At 42.0% G+C, this 22,986-nt stretch overlaps 1 protein-coding gene across 1 annotated transcript in view; it reads left to right on the forward strand.

The window, feature by feature from the left end:
- Positions 1-22,986, forward strand: part of cd2ap (CD2-associated protein) — a 243,817-nt gene that overhangs the window by 25,723 nt on the left and 195,108 nt on the right. The window contains exon 2 of the mRNA XM_060851280.1: positions 20,539-20,699. Coding sequence (XP_060707263.1) covers positions 20,539-20,699 — 161 coding nt within the window. The remainder of the gene's footprint in view (positions 1-20,538; positions 20,700-22,986) is intronic.

Here is a 22,986-nt window from a genome sequence, read left to right on the forward strand (position 1 = left end):
TATGTTAATAATCTGGACAAAGGAACTAAGAGCATGGTTGTGAAGGTTGCAGATGACAAAATATGCAGAGGGACACGTAGATTTGTGGAGGTGAGAGGTTGCAGGAGGACTTGGACAGACTAGAGGGTGTGCAAAGAAGTGGCAAATGGAGTATCATGTGTGGAAGTGTGACGTTCTGCATGTTGGTAGAAGAGATAGAGACTTAGACTATTTTCTAAGTAGGGAAAGGCTTTGGAAATCTAACCACAAAAGGTCTTTGGAGTTCTATTTCAGAACTCTTTCAAGGTTAACATGCAGGTTCAGTTGGCGGTTGTGAAGGCAAATGTAAAATTAGCATGTTATTTATTTTGGAAGGGTTTGGAGGAGGAATGTACTGCTGACGATCTAGTCAGATTTGGAATATTGTGAGCAGTCTTTGACCTTGTATCTAAGGAAGAATGTACTGACTTTGGAGGGGTACCAGAGGAGGTTTACAAGAATGATCCTGGGAATGAAGGGCTTTCCATATGAATAATGATTTGAGGATGCTGAAGTTCAGAAGGATGGGGGATGTGTGGGTTCTCATTGAAACATATAATACTGAGAGATCTGGATAGGGTGGCCGAGGTGCAGATGTTTGAGAGATGTCTCTTAATTAAACTTAAAAATGTATGCCATAACTATTAAGTTAGTCTGAAGTAGTGTTTTGTAGAGGAATAAGACAGTGCTATTTTCTGGGTATGTTAATTGAAAGAAGCAAAAATGGCCTTTAATAGAGTGATAAGCTCTTGTCAGATGTCAGAGATTAAGGAGAGTTTACGGGTTACTGAAGATTATATCTGCAATAAATGCCGGTGGTTGTGAATCCTATCAGATCGAATGGATCAGTTGGCGAGACAGTTGGAGGTAATGAGGAATTTACAAGAGCAAGGGGATGGCTGGCAGTTCGAGGAAGGGAGAAAAATTGCAGATACAGTCCCATCGGGTAACTCCAGGAAATGTAAGCGAGGAGGTAGGTAGTGCAGGAGTCTTCTGTGGCTATCCCCATTTCAAACAAGTATGCTGTTTTGGAAAATGTAGGGGGTGATGGACACTTAGGGGTACATAGCACGAACAGCCAAGTTTCTGGTATTGAGACTAGCTCTAATGTAATGAGGGGTACATCGGGCTCCAAGAGATCAGTTGTGTTAGGGACAGATGTTTCTCTCATCTGAGACACAGACAGATGTTTCTGTGGCCAGCAGCAGAAAATCAGAATGATGTGTTGCATCCCTGATGCCAGGATCAAGGATGTCTGAAAGGGTGCAGAATGCTGTCAAGGGGGAGAGGGCAGGAGGTCACTGTACACATTGGAACCAATGACATAGGAAGGGAAAAGGATGAGATTTTGAAGGGAGAATTTGAATTAGGAGATCCTCAAGAATAGTAATGTCAGGATTATACTCAGTGCTGTGAGCTAGTGAGGGTAGGAATAGGAGGATAGAGCAGATGAATGCATGGCTGAAGAGTGGGTATATTGGAGAAGGATGCATATTTTTGGATCATTGGAATCTCTTCTGTGGTAGAAGTGACCTGTACAAGAAGGATAGAAGGCACTTTGATTGGAGAGGGACAAATATATTGACAGTAAGATTTGCTAGAGCTGTTCAGGAATATTTAAACTAGTAAAGTGGGTGGGGGCGGTGGGGGGATGGTGGTGGGACCCAGGGAGGTAGTGAGGAAAGAGATCAATCTGAGACTGGTACAGTTAATAAAAGAAGTGAGTGAAACAGTCAGGTTAGGCAGGGCCAAAGCAAAGAACAAGGTAGGACTGATAAACTTAAACTGCATTTATTTCAGTGCAAGAAGCTCAACAGGGAAGGCAGATGAACTCTGGGCATGGTTAGGAACATAGGACTGGGATATCATAGCAATTACGGAAATGTGGCTCAGGGATGGGCAGGACTGGCAGCTTAATGTTCCAGTATACAAATGTTACAAAAAGGATAAAGGAGGTGAGTGGCCCTTTTGAAAAGGGATAGCATTACAGCTTTGCTGAGGGAGGATATTCCTGGAAATATATCCAGGGAAGTTATTTGGGTTGAACTGTGAAATAGGAAAGGGATGATCTATTTATTGGGATTATATTATAGACCCTCTAATAGTCGGAGGGAAATTGAAAAACAAATTTGTCAGGAAATCTCTTATCTATAAGAATAATAGGGTGGTTATGGTAAGGGATTTTAATTTTCCAAACATAGGCTGGAACTGTCATAGTTTAAGGGTTTAAATGGAGAGGAATTTAAGTGTGTACAAAAGAACTTTCTGATTCAATATGTGGATGTACCTACTAGAGAAGGTGCAAAACTTGACCTATTCTTGGGAAATAAAGTAGGGCAGGTGACTGAGGTGTCAGTGGGGAAGTACTTTGGGGCTAGTGACTATAATTCTATTAGATTTAAAATAGTGATGGAAAAGGATAGACCAGATCTAAAATTTGAGATTCTAAATTGGAGGAAGCCTCCTTTTGATCGTATTAGGCAAGAAGTTTCAAAAGCTGACTGGGCAGATGTTCGCAGTTAAAGGGACGACTGGAAAATGGGAAGCCTTCAGAAATGAGATAATGAGAGTCCAGAGACAGTGTATTCCTGTTAGGGTGAAAGGAGAGGCTGGTAGGTATAGGGAATGCTGGATGACTAAAGAAATTGAGTTTTGTTAAGGAAAAGAAGGAAGCATATGTAAGGTATAGACAGGAGAGAGTGAGTGAATCTTTAGAGTATGAAGGAAGTAGGAATATACTTGAGAGGGAAATAGGGAGGGCAAAAAGGGGACATGAAATTGTGTTGCCAAATAGGATTAAGGAGAATCCAAAGGATTTTTTCAAATACGTTAAGGAGAATAGCGCCCTGCAAAAATCAGCAAGTCGGCTTTTGGATGGAGCTGCAGGTGATACTAAACGAGTATTCTGCATTAGTATTGACTGTGGAAAAAGACATGGAAGATATAGAATGTAGGGGAATAGATGGTGACGTCTTGAAAATTGTCCATATTATAGAGGTGGAAGTGCTGGATGTCTTGAAATGCATAAAAGTGGATAAATCCCCAGAACCTTATCAGGTGTACCCTAGAGCACTGTGGGGAAACTAGGGAAGTGATTGCTGAGCCTTTTGTTGAGATATTTGTATCATTGATAGTCACAAGTGAGGTGCAGGAAGACTAGAGGTTGGCTAATGTGATGTTGCTGTTTAAGAATGGTGGTAAAGACAAGCCAGGGATCAATAGACCAGTGAGCCTGATGTCGGTGATGGGCAAGTTGTTGGAAGGAATCCTGAGGGACTGGTTGTACGTGTATTTGGAAAGGCAAGGACTGATTAGAGGTAGTCAACATGGCTTCGTGCATGGGAAATCATGTCTCTCAAATTTGATTGACGTTTTTGAAGAAGTAACAAAGAGGGTTGATGAGGGCAGAGCAGTAAATGTGACCTATATAGACTACAGTAAGGCGTTTGACAAGGTTCACCATGGGACACTGGTTAGCAAGGTTACATCTCCATGGAACACAGTGAGAACTAGCCATTTGGATACAGAGCTGGCTCAAAAGGTAGAAGACAGGGTGGTGGTGAAGGGTTGTTTTTCAGACTGGAGGCTTTGACCAGTGGAGTGCCACAAGGAATTTTGCTGGGTCCACTATCTTTCTTCATTTATGCTCACATCCAAATCATTTATATAAGAGGCATAGTTAGTAGGTTTGTAGATGACACCAAGATTGGAGGTTAGTGGACAACGAAGGAGTTTATTTCAGATTATAACAGGACCTTGATCAGATGGACTAATGGGCTGAGAAGTGGCAGGTGGAGGTTAATTCAGATAAATGTGAGGTGCTGCATTTTGGGAAAGCAAATCTTAGCAGGATTTATACACTTGATGTGCCTTCAAGTCTAAGGGACTGCCCTTTAGGTCCTCGGGAGTGTTGCTGAACAAAGAGACCTTGAAGTGCAGGTTCAAAGCTCCTTGAAATTGGAGTCGCACATAGGTAGGATAGTGAAGGCGGTGTTTGGTATGCTTTCCTTTATTGGTCAGAGTATTGAGTACAGGAGTTGGAAGATCATATTGTGGCTGTACAGGACATTGGTTAGGCCACTGTTGGAATATTGCGTGCAATTCTGGTCTCCTTTCTATCCGAAAGATGTTGTGAAACTTGAAAGGGTTCAGAAAAGGTTTACAAGGATGTTGCTAGGGTTGGAGGAATTGAGCTATAGGGAGAGGCTGAACAGGCTTGGACTGTTTTCCCTGGAGCATAGGAGGCTGAGGGGTGACCTTACACAAGTTTGTAAAATCACGAGGGGCATAGATAGGGTAAATAGACCAAGTCTCTTCCCTACTATGAGGGAGTCTCGAACTGGAGGGCATAGGTTTAGCTTGAGAGGGGTAAGATATGCAAGAGACATAAGGGGCAATGTTTTCATGTAGAGGGTGGTGTATGTATGGAATGAGCTGCCAGGGGAAGTGGTGAAGGCTTGAACAATTGCAACATTTTAAAAGGCATCTGGATGGGTATATGAATACGAAGGGTTTGGAGGGATATGGGTCAGGTGCTAGTAGGTGGGACTTGGTTAGTTGCGATATCTGGTCAGCATGGACAGGTTGGACTCAAGGATCTGTTTCCGTGCTGTGTATCCCTATTTGAGTCATAGAGGAGACTTTGCTGTGAGGCTGTGCTTTCAAGTCTAAGGGACTGCCCTTTAGAACTGAGATGAGGAATTTCTTCAGCCAGAAGGTGCCGAATCAGGAACTCGTTATTGAAGCTTGTTGTGAAGGCCATGTTGTTGAGTTTTGCTAAGACATTGATCAGATAGTAAGGGATTATGATCAGAATGGATCTGAGAATCCTATCAGCCTCGATCAAATGGTGGACTTGATGGGCTGAATCACCTAATTTCTCTTGTCTATCTTATTATCTTTTTGGTGGTGAGTATTTCATTACGTCCATACTTGTGATGTTAGACAGACTTTTGGGGGGGGGGGTCAGCAGGTGAGTTATTTGCTCATTTCGTATTCCTCTCCTCTGAAGTGATCTTGAAGCCACTGTATCCTGAGTGAATGCTGATTTCCTCTAAAGTTTGGTAAATCTGAAACCATTCTCTTTGATTCCTGAAACAAAATGCCTTCTTTTGCACCAAACTCCATTTCCTGTCTGATATGTCATCAGGCTGAACCGAATCCCCACAACCTTAATATTAAATTTGCCTTGGATATGTGCTCCATCAGCAAAATGCATGCTTTGAACTGGATAATATTGCTAATGTCCAGTCTGATCTGGACTTTAGAAACCTGTAGAAACCCTGACCTGTGCTGTTGTTCTCTCTAGGCCAGCAGATGACTTTAATATTAGAGCTCAATCATACAGCATCGAACCGTACAGCACAGAAAGAGTGTCTTTGGCCCATTATGTCTATACTGACCATGATACCATTCCAAACTAATCCCATTTAGTGGGCGGCATGGTGGCACAGTGGTTAGCACTGCTGCCTCACAGTGCCAGAGACCCAGGTTCAATTCCTGACTCAGGCGACTGACTGTGTGGAGTTTGCACATTCTCCCCGTGTCTGCGTGGGTTTCCTCCAGGTGCTTCGGTTTTCTCCCACAGTCCAAAGATGTGCAGGTTAGGTGAACTGGCCAAGCTAAATTGCCCCTAGTGTTAAGGGGAATGGGTGGGTTGCGCTTCGGCAGGTCAGTGTGGACTTGTTGGGCTGAAGGGCCTGTTTCCACACTAAGTAATCTAATCTAATAGTTTTGGGAGGAAATTAAATTATGTTGGTAACTTGATGCTATTTATTCCTTGCAAAGATTTTTTTTCATCCCAATTAACATGTTTAACAAATATTCATTTTCTTCCTGAAAGATGAGAGACATGTGTGAAAATGTGTGGATAACTGACCAGTAAATGCAAGAAGGAACTTGTGTCATATTCCCAGATCACTATGTATTGGTCTGTAAGTGTGATGCTAGTAGATGTCGACCTGGCTTCCAGGATCCACTTGGACTGAATCAAGACTGTTCTTGTACTGACCTGAAATTTGAAACACCAGCTTTATTTAAAAATGTTTGTCCTACAACTTGTGCCTGGAAAAGAACCATTGCAAAATAATAAGCCTTACAAGTGTTGACTTAAGAGATTTACCCCTGTAGTAATGGAAAAAAAATTCACTGTAGCACAAGATTCTCTTCAAATTGAATTTAATTCAACCATTCATTGCCTAACATCCTAACTTGTTTGGGTCTAAAAATGATTCCCCCATCTTTCTTTTGCCATGTTGACTTTCATCAGCCACTTTTGCCACCAGTATTGATCATTGCCAGGTTATAACTACACTATGCTGACTGCCATCAGGTGCCGACTGTTAAATGTGTGGGGTTTCAAAACGAAGAAAAGAAAGAACTTTCATTTCATACAGCATATTTCATGTTAGCTTCTGTCAAGGCTTATAGCTAATCAAGTTGTCTTTGTAGAAATTTTTGGGAAATGCAGAAGCTGCTTTGCGCTAAAAATCCAACTTATGGTTAGGAGTTCATAACCAGATAATCTGTTTGAATTGTGTTAGCTGAGGACATGCTGGTTGCCAGGACACGGGGGAGGGGGGAAAGCTTATGTAGTTAATTGAACTTCCTCTGGATTCTCTTGATCAAATTGGACCTGCTCTTACAGCTACATAGACATTTCTGTTACTCTTTCAATTAAGTTTCTGGATTGTCATCGATTTAAGAGTCGGGACTTCACTGACAGTAATACCATTGAGTGTTTTCAGGCGATGGTTGAGTTCTGCCTCATCGGAGGCAGCCATTGATTTATTGTTGAGTGTTCCAAATGTTTCCTGTGACTGATTAGCCAAAACCCGAATGTTGTCAAGATCATGCACAAGAGTCTGAGTGATTCACTATTGGCCGAATCAAGAATAGTACTAAGCATTGTGGGATTGTCAGTGAATATTTCTCTTTTTGACCTTCTGGAAAGAAGGCAAATGAAGAAAGCTAAAGATAGTTGGACCTAGGACAGTACTTGAAAGGATTTTCTGCAGTGATATTCTGGAATTAAGTTTGACTTCCAACAAGAATAACCATCTTGTTTTGGATAAGGTATGACTCCATCCATGGGATAATTTAATCTTGATAGTCATTACCTTCAGTTTTTGAGGTTCTGTGATGCTTTGCCTTCATGTTAAAGGTAGTGACTCTCTCTTTGAAACCCCTCCCTCCCCACCTCCCTGCCCTAGTACTCTCTGCTTTTCCCTAAAAAAATGTTGGGAACCCCTTTACACTGTCCTGCCACCTTCAATGATTTTTGCACATGCACATCAGGTCCCTCACTCTTTAGAATTGAACCCCTGATTTTCTATTGACTTTCAAGATTCATCTGATCAAACTGCATTATCTCACTTTCTGTGCATTAAATTTAATCTGCTACATGTTCATCCACTTCTGCAACTTGTCAACATTTTTTTTTGGAGTTCCACACTTTCCTTCACACAGTTGACAATTCTTCCAGTTTTAGAGTCATCTGCAAACTCAGCCTGAGAAAGTCCAGTAGGTCTGAAGTCCTTGTAGTTTGGTTGGATAACAGTATGGGCTGCTTCCTGACTCTCAGCTATTTTTGGATCCATTGTGCTATTTTGCCTTGGATCTTCTGGACTTTTCATTTCTTAACCAGTCTGCCACGAGGAACTTGTGCCAAAGTCTTGCTGATGTTCATGTAGACCAAATGAAACACTATACTTTGAACAATCTCCTCCAAAGCAAAACTACATTTGTCCAGTACAACCTTCTTTTAACAAATCCATGCCATTTGTCCCAATTCCAGGATGTTTCCGAATGACCACTTGAACACTAAGATTGCACTGACTGGCTTGTAATTTTCTGTTCTGGATGTAGAGATGTATAGCATGGAAACGGAGATGTATAGCATGGTCCGACTCGTCCTTGCTGACCAGATATCCTAACTTAATCTAGTCCCATTTGTCAGCACTTGGCCCATATCTCTCTCCACTCATTGTATTGATATATACATCCAAATGCCTTTTAAATGTTGCAATTTTACAAGCCTCCACCACTTCCTCTGGCAGCTCATTCCATACACTTTTATATAGAACATAGAAAAATACAGTGCAGTACAGGCCCTTTGACCCTCGATGTTGCACCAATCCCAGCCCACTATCCTCCATATGCCTATCCAATGCCCATTTAAATGCCCATAAAGAGGGAGAGTCCACCACTGCTACTGGCAGGGCATTCCATGAACACTCAACTCGCTGAGTAAAGAATCCACCCCGAAATTTAAAACTGTGCCCCCTCATAATAGCTGACTCCAGACGTGGAAAAAGGTTCTCACAGTCAACCCTATCTAAAGCCCTAATCATCTTGTACACCTCTATCAAGTCACCCCTAAGCCGCCTTTTCTCCAATGAAAACAGCCCCAAGTGCCTCAGCCTTTCCTCATACGATCTTCCTACCATACCAGGCAACATCCTGGTAAACCTCCTCTGCACCCGTTCCAGTGCCTCCACATCCTTCCTATAGTATGGCGACCAAAACTGCACACTACTCCAGATGCGGCTGCACCAGAGTCTGATACAACTGCAACATGACCTCTGGACTCCGGAACTCAATTCCTCTACCAATAAAAGCCACTACGCCATATGCCTTCTTCACAGCACTGTTTACCTGGGTGGCAACTTTCAGAGATCTGTGTACATGGACACCAAGATCACTCTGCTCATCCACACTACCAAATATCCGACCATTAGCCCAGTACCCCATCTTCTTGTGACTCTAACCAAAGTGAATCACTTCACACTTACCTACATTGAACTCCATTTGCCATCTTTCTGCCCAGCTCTGCAGCTTATCTATATCCCGCGGTAACCTGCCACATCCTTCCTCACTGTCAACAACTCCACCAACTTTCGTATCATCCGCAAACTTGCTCACCCAACCTTCTAGCCCCTCTTCTAGGTCATTTATAAAAATGACAAACAGCAATGGTCCCAAAACAGATCCTTGCGGAGCACTGCTAGAAACTGCACTCCAAGATAAACTCTCTTACCACTATCTGTGTGAAAACGTTGCCCCTTAGGTCTCTTTTATATCTTTCCCCTCTCCCCCTAAACCTATGCCCTCTAGATTAGATTAGATTAGACTTAGTGTGGAAACAGGCCCTTCGGCCCAACAAGTCCACACCGACCCACCGAAGCGCAACCCACCCATACCCCTACATTTACCCCTTACCTAACACTACGGGCAATTTAGCATGGCCAATTCACCTGACCCGCACATCTTTGGACTGTGGGAGGAAACCGGAGCACCCGGAGGAAACCCATGCAGACACGGGGAGAATGTGCAAACTCCACACAGTCGGTCGCCTGAGTTGGGAATTGAACCCGGGTCTCGGGCGCTGTGAGGCAGCAATGCTAACCACTGTGCCACCGTGCCGCCCATTCTAGTTCTGGACTCCCCCACCCTAGGGAAAATATTTTGTCTATTTACCCTATCCATGCCCCTCATGATTTTAGTCCTTTTCTTAAAAAAAAAAGTAACATTAATATTCAACTGGTTGCCAATACTGTGAAATCTCCCTTGCCTTCCTCAATAGCCTGGAAAAGATCACATCCAAACCTGCAGATATATCCGCTTTGAAGACTGTTGAACCAGGTGGAACCTCCATTGTCTAATGTTTTGTATTCCTTCCCCTTGATATGTATACCTTTTGTGATCCTTTTGTATTGCAAAGACAACATAAAATACTCATGGAAGACTGTACCCAAGTCTTAACTTTCCCCAATAGTTCTCTTGTTCTTCATAAATTTGGAAAAAAGGCCTTTGGGTTTTCCTTTATTCAGACTGCTGGTGCAGTCTCATGCACCATTTGCTTCCCCATTTTTTTTATTGTTAAATTCCCCATCACATTTGTTAAACTCAATGAGGGTCTCTGCTAGAAGCTGTTAAAATTAATCCTAATCTTTAAGATCCTTAATATCAAGAGTTGTTCAGTCTTGGTGCAACTCTAACTTTGTGGGAATATCATTGTCCTTTGCTCTTGCTTTTTTCCCCTTGGATGTTTTCCATCTCTGATGTAGTTGTATCCACTTGACTTGGGCCAAAGCATATCTTAACTGAGTAAAATTGGCCCATTTATGGTTTCTTTCCTTTTTTTTTTCTTGTCAAGAACTTAGTGATCCACAACTATTCTAAATCTAACTAGCTTGAAAATTCTACTCTATTAATATGCTTCCCAGGTTCATTTCTGAATATCAGATCCCGATCTCCCCTTCCCTCATGCAGCTTTCTATGTCCTAGCTAAAAATGTTCTCCAGGATACACTTGAAGAATTTTGTTCCTTCCCTACCTTACACACTAAAATATCCTAGTTGACCTTTGAGGAATTCAAATCCTCTTACTATTTCTGTCTTTGTTATACTTCTTTGAAGTTTGATTGCATATTTGTTTCTCTACCCCTGTACACCTCACAAACTTGTTTGGGGACCTATAGTGTCTACCAAACAGTGTGTGTGCCCTTTTTGTGTTTCTTATCCCTAAATAGCCTCATTTGGTGATCTTCAAGATATCGCTCCTCTTCACTGTTCTAATAGACCTTTTGATCAATATTGCAACCCCTCCAAATCACCTGCTCTATCTCATTTACCTACCATTAACCAGCTACATTGAGCTGCTATTCTTGACTAAGTTTGTTCATCAAAAAATGTTAACTTTTTTGCAACAATGCATTTCCCCAAGGGAGGTGGGCCTGATGGTGGTACCGCTAGACTGTCAATCCAGTGACTAAGTAGTGTTCTGAGCACCTGGGTTTGAATCCTGCAAATGCTGGGATGTGAATTCAATAATATCTTGGAAATAAGAGTTTAATGATGACCATGAAATCTTTGTTAATTACCCAGGAAAAAACCCGTCTGGTTCACTCGTATCCTTTTCAGGAGGGAAATCTGCTGACCTTATCTGTCTGGTCTACATGCAACTTGAGACTCTTAACTGGCCTGTTGTTAATTAAGAATGGTCAATAAATGCTGGTCCAGTCAGTGAGGCCCCACACTAAGAATGATTTTTTAAAAAATATAGGTATTACCATCATTGAAAATTTCTTGCTGCAATTATCATTGGACAGAGGTCACAATTCTTAAACAAGCTGAAAGTTCCTGTGATGACTCATTCAAAGTTTACCTGTTGAGCTGTCTTACCCATTTCCATGCTGTCATCAAGTCCCATACTATAAAACTGACAGACATTGATTTTTTGGTCAGAGTACTCTTTGAATGTTGGATGCTCAGCCATATCCCTTCTCAATTCTCTGGATGTCTGAGTCCGACAGCACAGAGACAGGTCCTATGGCCCAAACTGGTCCACGCCAACCATAATGTCCATCCACACGAACCCCATTTCCCTGCACTTGGCCCATATCCTTCTAATCCTTTTCTATTTATGTATTTGTCGAAATGCCTTGTCAATGCTGTTAATGTTTCCGCTTCAACTACTTCCACAGGCACATTACATATGTATACCATCTCTGTCGAGAAAGGATGCCCCTTAGGTTCCCTTTTGTTCTGTTCCCTAAGTTTAAACTGATGTCCTCTAGTCCTTGATGCCCCAACCCTGGGAAAACGATTGTGCATTCCCTTTATCCATGTCTCCCATGACCTTATACGCCCCTATAAGGCCCCCTGTCAGTCTCCTATGCTTTAAAGAAAAAAGTTCTATCTTGTTAAACATCTCCCTGTAACTCAGACCATTGAACTCCACTAACATCCTTGTAAATTGTCTCTGCACTTTTTCCAGTTTAGTAATGTTCTTCCGATAACAAGGTGCCCAAAACTTCTCAATACTCCAAGTGTGGCTTCACCAACGTTCTGTTTTAACTGCCACACAACTTCCCAACTTCTATACTCAGTGCCCTGACTGAAGGTCAGTGTGCAAAAAGTCATCTTCATTGCCATGTCTACCTGTGACCCCACTTTGAGAACCGTAAACCTGAACTCCAAGATCCTTCTGTTCCACTACACTCCTTAAGGCTCTACCATTCACCATAAACTCCTAACTTGATTTGACTTTGCAAAATGCAAGACCTCACACTTAGAGCCATAGAATCATAGAGATGTACAGCATGGAAACAGATCCTTCAGTCCAACCTGTCCAAGCCGACCAGATATCCTAATCTAATCTAATCCTATTTGGCAGCACTTGGCCCATATCCCCCTCAACCCTTCCTATCCATAAACCCATCCAGATGCCTTTTAAATGCTGCAATTGTACTAGCCTCCACCACTTCCTTTGGCAGCTCATTCCCTTTTATATCTTTCCCCCCTCACCCTAAACCAATGGCCTGTAGTTCTGCACTCCTGCACCCCAGGGAAAAGTCTGAAATTATTTACTCTATCCATGTACCTCATGATTTTATAAACCTCTATAAGGTCACCCCTCCGCCTCCGATGCCCCTGGGAAGACAGCCCCAACCTATTCAACCTCTCCCTATAGCTCAAATCCTCCAACTCTGGCAACAGCTTTGTAAATCCTTTCTGAACCCTGGTCAAACTAGACTGAAAATGTTACCTCTGCATCTCTCTCCACAGATAGCTGCTACAAAGCTAGCTGATATTTAGCTATATTGAACTCCATTTGCCATTTCTTGGCCCACTTCCCCAGCTGATCAAATTCTGCAATTTCTGATAACATTCCTCACTGTCCACGATATTGCCTATTTTAGTGTCATCAGTAAGCTTACTAATGATGCCTTGTACATTCATCCAATTCATTGATATAGATAACAAACATAATGGGCGTAGCACCAACCCATGAGGCACTCCACTAGTCACAGGCTCTAGTCCAACAAGCATCCTTTCACTATTACCCTCTGCTTCTTACCATCAGCTAATTGTGTATCCAATTTGTCCCCCCCTCCTCTAGATTCCATGTGATGTAACCTTCCAGAGCAGCTGACCACATGGAATCTTCTCAAAGGCCGTGCTGAAATCCATACATACTATGTCTCCTGCCTTGCCTTCGTCAACCTTCCTGATCACTACATCCAAGAGCTCTAACAAATTTGTGAGGCGTGAACTCTCACTCTCAAAGCCATGCTGACGACTCCTAATCAAATCCTGTCTTTCCAAATGCATGAATATCTTATGTCAGAATCTTCTCAAGTAACTTAAGATTTACCAGACTAATTTCTGAGCTTATTGTTATATAGTTTCTAAGGCTTTTCTTTGTAGCCCTTCCTGAATGATGGCACAACATTCGCTACCCTCCAGTCTTATGGGGCCTTTCAACAGGATTTTACATGGGGAAAACTCTGACTTGTAGCTTTGAAGAAAGATGGTTTGCTGGTAATGTTTTGTTTCAGCAAGATTGTTGGTTAATTCTCACCTGGCCTCAGAGGTTGTCTTAAGCTTTTAAAATGTTGCCATTGTACTAGCCTCCACCACATCCTCTGGCAGCTCATTCCATGCATGCACCACCCTCTGCGTGAAAACGTTGCCCCTTAGGGCTCTTTTATATCTTTTCCCCTCTCACACTAAACCTTTGTGGGCGGCACGGTGGCACAGTGGTTAGCACTGCTGCCTCACAGCGCCTGTAGACCCGGGTTCAATTCCCGACTCAGGCGACTGACTGTGTGGAGTTTGCACGTTCTCCCCGTGTCTGCGTGGGTTTCCTCCGGGTGCTCCGGTTTCCTCCCACAGTCCAAAGATGTGCGGGTCAGGTGAATTGGCCATTCTAAATTGCCCGTAGTGTTAGGTAAGGGGTAAATGTATGGATGGGTTGCGCTTCGGTGGGTCGGTGTGGACTTGTTGGGCCGAAGGGCCTGTTTCCACACTGTAAGTCTAATCTAATCTAATCTATGTGCCCTCTAGTTCTAGACTCCACGACCCCAGGGAAAAGACTTTGTCTGTTTATCCTATCCATGCCCCTCATAATTTTGTAAACCTCTATAAGGTCACCCCCTCGGCCTCCGATGCTCCAGGGAAAACAGCCCAAGCCTGTTCAGCCTCTCCCTGTAGCTTAGATCCTCCAACCCTGGCAACATCCTTGTCAATCTTTTCTGAACACTTTCAAATTTCACAACATCTTTCCGATAGGAAGGAGATCAGAATTGCACGCAATATTCCAACAGTGGCCTAACCAATGTCCTGTATGGCTGCAACATGACCTCCAACTCCTGTACTCAATACTCTAACCAATAAAGGAAAGCATACCAAATGTCGTCTTTATTATCCTATCTACCTGTGACTCCACTTTCAAGGAGCAATGAACCAGCACTCCAAGGTCTCTTTGTTCAACAATACTCCCCTAGGAACCTAAGTGTATAAGTCCTGCTAAGATTTGCTTTCCTAAAATGCAGCACCTCACATTTATCTGAATTAAACTCCACCTGCCACTTTTCAGCCCATTGGCCCATCTGGTCCAGATCCTGTTGTAATCTGAGGTAACCCTCTTCGCTGTCCACTACACCTCCAATTTTGGTGTCATTTGCAAGCTTACTATAACTATACCTCTTATGCTCACATCCAAATCATTTATGTAAATGACAAAAAATAGAGGGCCCAGCACCGATCTTTGTGGCACTCCACTGGTCACAGGCCTCCAGTCTGAAAAACAACGATCCACCAGCATCCTCTGTCTATTTGAGCCAGTTCTGTATCCAAATGGCTAGTTCTCTCTGTATTCCATGAGATCTAATCTCGCTAATCGTTCTCCCATGGGAAAATTTGTCGAATGCCTTACTGAAGTCCATATAGATCACATCTTCTGCTTTGCCCTCATCAATCTTCTTTGTTACTTCTTCAAAACCTCAATCAAGTTCATGAGACATGATTTCCCACACACAAAGCCATGTTGACAATCCCGAATCAGTTCTTGCCTTTCCAAATATATGTACATCCTGTCCCTTAGGATTCCCTCCAACAACTTGCCTACCACCGAGGTCAGGCTCACCGGTCTATAGTTCCCTGGCTTGTCTTTACCGCCCTTCTTAAACAGTGGCACCACGTTAGCCAACCTCCAGTCTTCCGGCACTTCACCTGTGACTATCGATGATACAAATATCTCAGCAAGAGGCCCAGCAATCACTTCTGTAGCTTCCCACAGAGTTCTCAGGTACACCTGATCAGGTCCTGGGGATTTATCCACCTTTTACCATTTCAAGACATCTAGCACTTCCTCCTCTGTAATCTGGACATTTTGCAAGATGTCACCACCTATTCCTTTACAGTCTATATCTTCTATATCCTTTTCCACAGTAAATACTGATGCAAAATATTCATTAATAATCTCACCCATTTTCTGTGCCTCCACACAAAAGCTGTCTTGCTGATCTTTGAGGGGTTCTATTCTCTCCCTGGTTACCCTTTTGTCCTTAATATATTTGTAAAAACCCTTTGGATTCTCCTTAATTCTATTTGCCAAAGCTATCTCATGTCCCTGTTTTGCCCTCCTGACTTCCCTCTTAAGTATACTCCTACTTTCTTTATACCCTTCAAAGGATACACTCGATCTATCCTGTCTATACCTGACATATGCTTCCTTCTTTTTCTTAACCAAACCTTCAATATCTTTAGTCATCCAGCATTCCCCACACCTACCAGCCTTCCCTTTTACCCTGGCAGGAATATGCTTTCTCTGGATTTTCATTATCTCATTTCTAAAGGCTTCCTATTTTCCCGCCGTCCCTTTACCTGCGAACATTTGCCTCCAATCAGCTTTCAAAAGTTCTTGCCTAATACCGTCAAAATTGGCCTTTCTCCAATTTAGAAGCTCAACTTTTAGATCTGGTCTATCCTTTTCCATCACTATTTTAAAACAAATAGAATTATGGTCGCTGGCCCCAAAGTGCTCTCCTGCTGACACCTCCGTCACCTGCCTTGCCTTATTTCCCAAGAGTGGGTCAAGTTTTGCACCTTCTCTGCACATCCACATACTGAATCGGAAAATTGTCTTGTGCACACTTAAGAAATTTCTCTCCATCTAAACCCTTAACCTTATGGCAGTCTCAGTTGATGTTTCGTAACGAATTCAACCTCTGTCAGTTTTGCCATCTCAGAAATTAGTCTGGTAAATCTTTTCTGCTCTCCCTTTGTGGAAAGAACATCCTTCCTCCGATACTGTGACCAGAACTGAACACTGTTTTCCAGGTGCTGTCTCACCAAGGATCTGAGTAATTGCAACAAGTTATTTTTGCTTCGTACTTAAATCCTCTGGTTATGTAGGCCAACTTGACATTTTGTTACCGTTACTGTTGGCTTACCTTCAGCGAGTGGTATTCAACGACACCCAGGCCTCCATCCACATTTTTTCCCCCCTCTCAATTTAAAGCCATTCAGATCATCTGCTGCCTTGTGCTCCCACATGTGGAACACCTCATCTTTGTCTACATTATACTTCACCTGCCTTGTATTTGTCTACTCAGTTTGCCAAGCTTGACTTGTACTAGGGATGATGATTCCTGGTTCTGCTGTATAAATGTAGCTCATCTTGTTAGCTGCTTCTGTCGTCTGTAAACAACTGAGCACTAGTCAGGGAAGCTCCTTCTGTGAGATTTAGCAAAGATGGGATAGTTACAATACCAGTGCATGATTCCCACAACCCTCCTTCCCCACTCTGGCCATCAGGTGGTCATATTTTCTGCTTCATTTCATTGCAGCTTCATGATTGTGGAATCGGGCACCTGTTGCGTGGAAGAATTCTGGCTGGAAATATCACCAAGAGCTGAGCGTTCTTTGATTATAGAACATGATAATATCACCTGAATTTCCTTGTTCAGACTTTGGAATTTTGTGTATTTCTGTTCTTCAGCACATGGCTGCTCTTGTTCAGCATAGCACAAACCAAGGAGACAGTGAGGTCTGCAGATGCTGGAGATCAGAGTTGTGTGTGCTGCTGCAAAAGCACAGGAGGTCAGGCAGCATCAGAAGAGCAGGAAAATTGATGTTTCGGGCTGGAGCCCTTCATCAGAATGAAGAGCTTTTGCCTAAAACGTTGATTTTCCTGCTGCTCGGATGCTGCCTGACCTGCTGTGCTTTTCCAGCAACACACACTCAACGTACAAACCAAGATAAATTTGCTGTCATCGGAGTACTAATTCAACGTGCCTAATCTGAAAGCGCGCTCAGAAACACTAATCGCGCTTCCTGCAAATCTGCCCTCCAACTTCATCCCATTTGTTAAGCGAGACCTTCTGGGCCTGCAATGGCTCATTAATATCCTTCCATTCCCACCCACTCCCTAACTGTACTGTTAGGTTCTTTTTTCCTGAGATTCTTACACACTTGACGCAACTGCAACGCACCAACTTCTGTGAACAAGCAAAATTTATTAAGCACAGCACAGTCCAATACAAGCTTTGGAGAAATTCTGAACAGTCTTCAACATTGCTTCTGAGGCATGTCCAGGGAAGTTCCTTGAACAAAGGAAACAGCCTTCCTTTAAATAAAATCTTTACATCACAGTTGTAATGCCCACAAAACAACCCCCGGTCACTCCCCCTCAGCCACATGCCACTCAAGATACAATGCAGTGACCACATCACCTCCAGAAACAATGTAATGCAAATCATCCCTTTTAATGGGCAGATCTGGTGTCAGTTGTATTTATTTTGTAACTGAAGGGGAGTAGTCAAATTCCAACTGCAGTGCTCCTATTGATTCTGAATAGTGGGTGAAAATAGGAGATGACAATGTAAGTGACTCTGAATGGCAAGAAAATGGCCATGTAAATGGCTCTGAATAATAAGAAATGGCAATCTAATTTCTTAAAATCTGTCTGGAAGTCAGAGGCAGCCAATCCTAGCCTCGGGACATCTAATTTCCTGCAGGTCACTCTTTTTTTAATATCACAGTACCAGCCCTTTGACTCTATTCCCTTCTGCAGCCCCACTGCTGGAGCCCTCTGAAGACTCCAGTTGATGGCCACTGCTTGCTGTCATCAGTGCTCCTATCAGTAGCAACCCATGACTGAATGTGAAATTTGGGTCAAATATCATTGCCAACATGGTGTCATGTGAGTAAAGGCAAAATCTTGTAGATACTAGAAATCTGAAACAAACAGTTCTGCAAAAGATTCATACCAGATTCTGTTCTATAAATGGAATACTGTAGGTTAGATGGGCTTCAGATTGGTTTCACAGGTCAATGCAACATCGAGGACCGAAAGGACTGTACTGCACTGTAATGTTCTATGTTTTATTTGAAGCGCTCTCCATGAATGCTACCAGACCTACTGAGTTTGTCCAGCATTCTGAGCTTAAGTATGAGTGCTGCCGATATGTTCATGAAACATGGACCACAAGAGTACATGACTGTAATATCTCAAAACTGCTCATAATCTGGGTTCTATGCTTACTGATGTAAAATAGGTTAGGTTACATTACACAACTGAACAACCCGCAATGACTCAATTATGCTGACCGAAAGTGAGGCAAGTACCTTTTTTATATAAGAAGCTCATATAAAGATATGCTTTGCTTTCGTCTGGGAACCACATAATAATGACACGTTGTGGCTTTTGTTTGGCTGAACTGAGAGGCTTTATAACAATCCCTTTCAAAAGTTGGTAAAGTCGCTGTCAGTCTGTGTGGATTGTTGTCTTTCTCTCCCCCCTCCCTGGCCCCAAGACAGATTTAGCCAACTGATTTCCTCTTTTTTTTGATTCGTATGTAATCTTTTAGCTTCTTGTTTTGCTACAGACTGTTGAGCTCACTATTTTGAGAAAGACGTTAATAATTGCACCTTCCTGCTGCTTGGAGCTCAAATGGCTTGTAATACGATTTTCTTCACGTTGGCATTTAATGGTTAGCATTTCGGAACCATCTCCAGTGTTGACACGACTAATTAGCTCGTCCAGCTCTTCTGCTGAGAATAGAATTAAATCTTTTTGAAAATGAGCATTGGTTCATAGATGCTGTAGTTTAACCTAAATAAAGACAAATAGGGCAGTTTATAACACAAGTTTTCTCCCCACATCGAGATTAAGAGGACTGGGTTCAAGTCTCACCTGTTGCAATCCTATGTCATAACATGTTGGCAGAAGTTAATTTGGAAGGAACTACAATATGTAGCTGACCATCCAAAATTCTGTTTCTTAGCAAATTTAAACACCAAGCTAGGCAAGTGAGTTGGTGACAGAAATGTTTCAGCCACTTTGATGATTGCACTATTGATTGCTTGATTGCATTTGCAAATATGGGCTGAGTCGTGCTGTTTGCTCATATGTTGCAAATGAAGTTATTCAGTATGCTAAAAGTAAATGCTCCCCACCCCCTACCACCATTTATGTAAGTATGCAATTTCTGATGGAATAAGCGCTGTAGTCCTTTACAACTTGGCTTTGAGTCATTTCGCTGACGTGAAATGATGAAATGACACTGACGCAATGGGTCGAATGGTCTTTGTCTGTGTTGTAAAATTTTAAAATAGTCTGTGAAGTAAAAATACAGGAGCATCCAACATTTAGCTGGACTTCCAGTGAATTTACTTTTTAAGCATTTGCAATTTAACCCAACTTCAGTTCGTCTCCCTTTGACATTTTGCGAAAAGATGCTGAGAAATTGACTAATGGAGTGTGGCAAAAAGCTGCAATAAGTGGATTTGAACTGCTGCTGCAAGTTCCATCAGCATTTTGGAATGATGTAAAGACATCGAGCTTTGAAAGTATAAACTGGAAATAAAAATGGACATAGTTTGTATCTGTTTACCACTGTAACCGTAGTTTTGTTCTTGGGTTGCCCCACAGAATTAATATAATATTTTTATCGAGCCTGATTGTTAAGAGATGTGCTGAAATTGCCTGTTCTTGTACTGGTCCAACGAATTCCACTGTTCTGTGGGAATGGGCCACAAGGTCAGGACACAACAGTGTAGACACAAACAGAATCTAATTTCCAACTGAGGAAAAGCAAAAATTCTCAAAGCTTAATCATTGTAAATATTTTCCGATCTGAAGTACTGAGGAACTTGGCTGAAAATAGATGTTCAACCAAATGGATACCACACAATCAAAATCTGAGTGACTCAATTGATATTTCACAGTGACATTGCTATCTTACCCGGAATATTGCATTATAAATACCTGAGAAATTCCACGTTCACTTACAAGCTTATGTGGAATTTGCTAACTTCCAACTGGATATTTGATCCAAAAGCTTTTGAGGAAAGGAGGAATTAATGGTTCTGACAAATTTGGGATCATGTGAGGCCCTAAGTTGAGGACCGAATTAGGCTCTCCACTCCCTTTTGTTTGAATAAGCAGATAAAATGTATTATAGCATGACTGCTCCTCTGCACAGCATTGATTGCACAGTGCATGTATTTACTTATAGTTATAATGTAGTAGCTTCAGATCTTTTTTATTGGCAGCTGGTAAACTGCAGGCATACCAACACTGTCCTCTGCCCTCATTCTTCTACCCACCCCAACCCAACCTGGAGATGTCAACTTGCTTATTTTACCATGGCAACAAAAACTTTCACTTCTATTCTAACAAGAAATAGCTGCTTCTGATTTGATTAACTATATCTATGTTCCTTTTCAGTGGAGGTCACAGTGGAATATGACTACGAGGCTGCACAAGAGGATGAACTTACCCTCCGAGTTGGTGATCTCATCAGGAATGTAAGAAAACTGGAAGAAGAAGGGTGGTGTGAAGGGGAATTGAATGGAAAGAGGGGATTATTCCCTGATAATTTTGTCAAAGTGAGTAAGAAAAGTCATGCTGTATCAAATCTATCATGCTTTTATCTTTGATTATGGAGCAGAATGTGAGAACATGATATACTTTTGTATTATGATTTTATTAAATGGTTTTAAGAGCATGCTCATAATAAGCATGTGAAGGGTATTAACCCTTCCAGAAGAATATGCAAAGCGGCAAAGGAGGTAGGGTCGCATTGTTAACCAAGGAAAGGTATCGTTGCAGTGGCTAGTAATGATAGAGATGGAATAGATTGTGATGTGGAATTTGTTTAGGTGGGAGTAAGAAATAAAAAGGGGAAGAAGTCCTGGGTAGCAGTCATCTGTAGGTACCAGAAGAATTTCCTCATTGTAGGGTGAAGTATAAATCAGGCAGTAAATGGAGACTTACAAAAAGGCCACGAAATTGTCATGACTAAATTTTAATCTGCATATTGACTATCCAACTCCGATGGAGCAATACAACATGGAAGACAAATTCGAAAAGTGCATATGGGCTGATTTCTTAGGTCAATGCATTGCAGGACCTACCTGGGAGCAGGTTTTTTTTAGACCTAGTAATGTCATATCACTATTGAAGATGTTATAGAAAGAAGTTTCCTAACCTAGGACAATTTTCCGGCTATTTGACAGTGAGCAACTCTGGTCTCAACCTACTGTCATTAACTTAAATAAGGGAGAGTTACTGAGGTATGAAGAGAGCTGTCTAAAGCAGACTGGAAAATAAACTAACTGTGTAAGGTCAGTGGATAAGCAAAACACTCAGCAAAAGTTTATTCTGGTCAAAACAAAGTATTTCATGAGAATGATGAACCACCTGTGGTTCACAAAAGTGGTCAAAGAGAGTATCCAGCACGAAACAAGGAAAACTAGTGTTTGGCCAAAGGATTGGAATTTTTTAGAACCAGTAGCAGATTAGTAAAAATTCAATAAGTGAGGAAATGGTTCATGGAAACAAATTTGCAAGAAAATTAAAAACAGCACGAGTTTTTACTGGTGTGTAAAAGGAAAGTGGCTGAAGTCAATGTGGGATCCTTGGAGAACAGAACTGGGTGATTAATAATCTTAACAAATGTTAAGCTAGTTTAAAACAAGAATTTAAACTCTGGATAGCAGAGTGCACTGTAAACCTCCTAAAGATAACAGATAAGCAAGGTGCTAATGGAAGGAAAGGCCTTGTAACTGGTCCTGGCATGAGGAGCAAAGTATTTGACAAACAGAATGAAAGGCAGACAAATTGTCAGTACCCACTTGCCTGCTTTCAAGCGGTTCAGTAGAAGTGGTTATAGAGAGGTGGAGGCATAGGGTGAATAATTCCAGAACACTCTGGATTTTGGATGGGTTCCAGTGGATTTGAAAAGACTAAATATTATGTCCCTGTTCAAGGAAGGAGGGTGACAAAATGTGGGAAATTATATGTCAATTAGCTTAACATGTTGGGAAAATGCTTCAGCCCCTTAATGAAACCAACAGCAGGACAATTAGGAAAGCTTATTGCAATCAAACATGGTCTGGCAAAAGGGAAATTCTGATGGAGCTGACTGTAAGGCATCCAAATTCACTACCTCGGTGGGGAAAAACAAGAAGTGGGGAGCCCTTGTATCATAAGGATATAAGGAATCTGCAAAGAAATATAGATTGTGGGTGTGCAAAAGCTTGGCACAAAGAGTTTAATGTGGAGAAGTATGAGATTGTGCACTTTGGTGAGTACAATGAGAAGGCAACTGTTTTTTCAATGGAGGGAGAATGCAATTAAGTACTGCACAGTAAATCTGGGTGTTCTTGTATATGCAGCACAAAATGTTATCATGCAACAATAATTAGGAAGGCAAACAAAGTTTTTTGACCTTTTTGCTAAAGGGTTGGACTTTTAAAAACTTGCAAGTCTTGTTAAAACAGTAACAGGGTGTTTGTGAGACTGTGTACCTAGAGTACTGTGTACTGTTTTAGCCCCTGTACTGAAGCAAATATGTACTGGTATTAGAGTAGTTCAAAATAGATTCACTTGGCGGATTTTTTTTCAGGTGAAGGGGTTGTTTAATTGTGAACAGCTAAACAGGGCAAGTTATTATTTATTAGAATTTAGTGGCAGTTATGAGCCAACCACAACATTCTGAGGGGGCTCGAAGGATAGACGTTGTGAAGATATTTCCATTATTATGGATTCTCAATGTCAGGAACTTTAATACAGAGTGAGGGGAGACTCTCAAAACTGAGTTGCGAAGGGAACTCTTCTTGAGAATGGTAAATGTCTGGAATTGTGTACCCAGAGAGATGTAGAGGTTACACC

This window comes from Hemiscyllium ocellatum, chromosome 3 (assembly GCF_020745735.1).
Source record: "Hemiscyllium ocellatum isolate sHemOce1 chromosome 3, sHemOce1.pat.X.cur, whole genome shotgun sequence".
Taxonomy (NCBI): Eukaryota; Metazoa; Chordata; class Chondrichthyes; order Orectolobiformes; family Hemiscylliidae; genus Hemiscyllium; species Hemiscyllium ocellatum.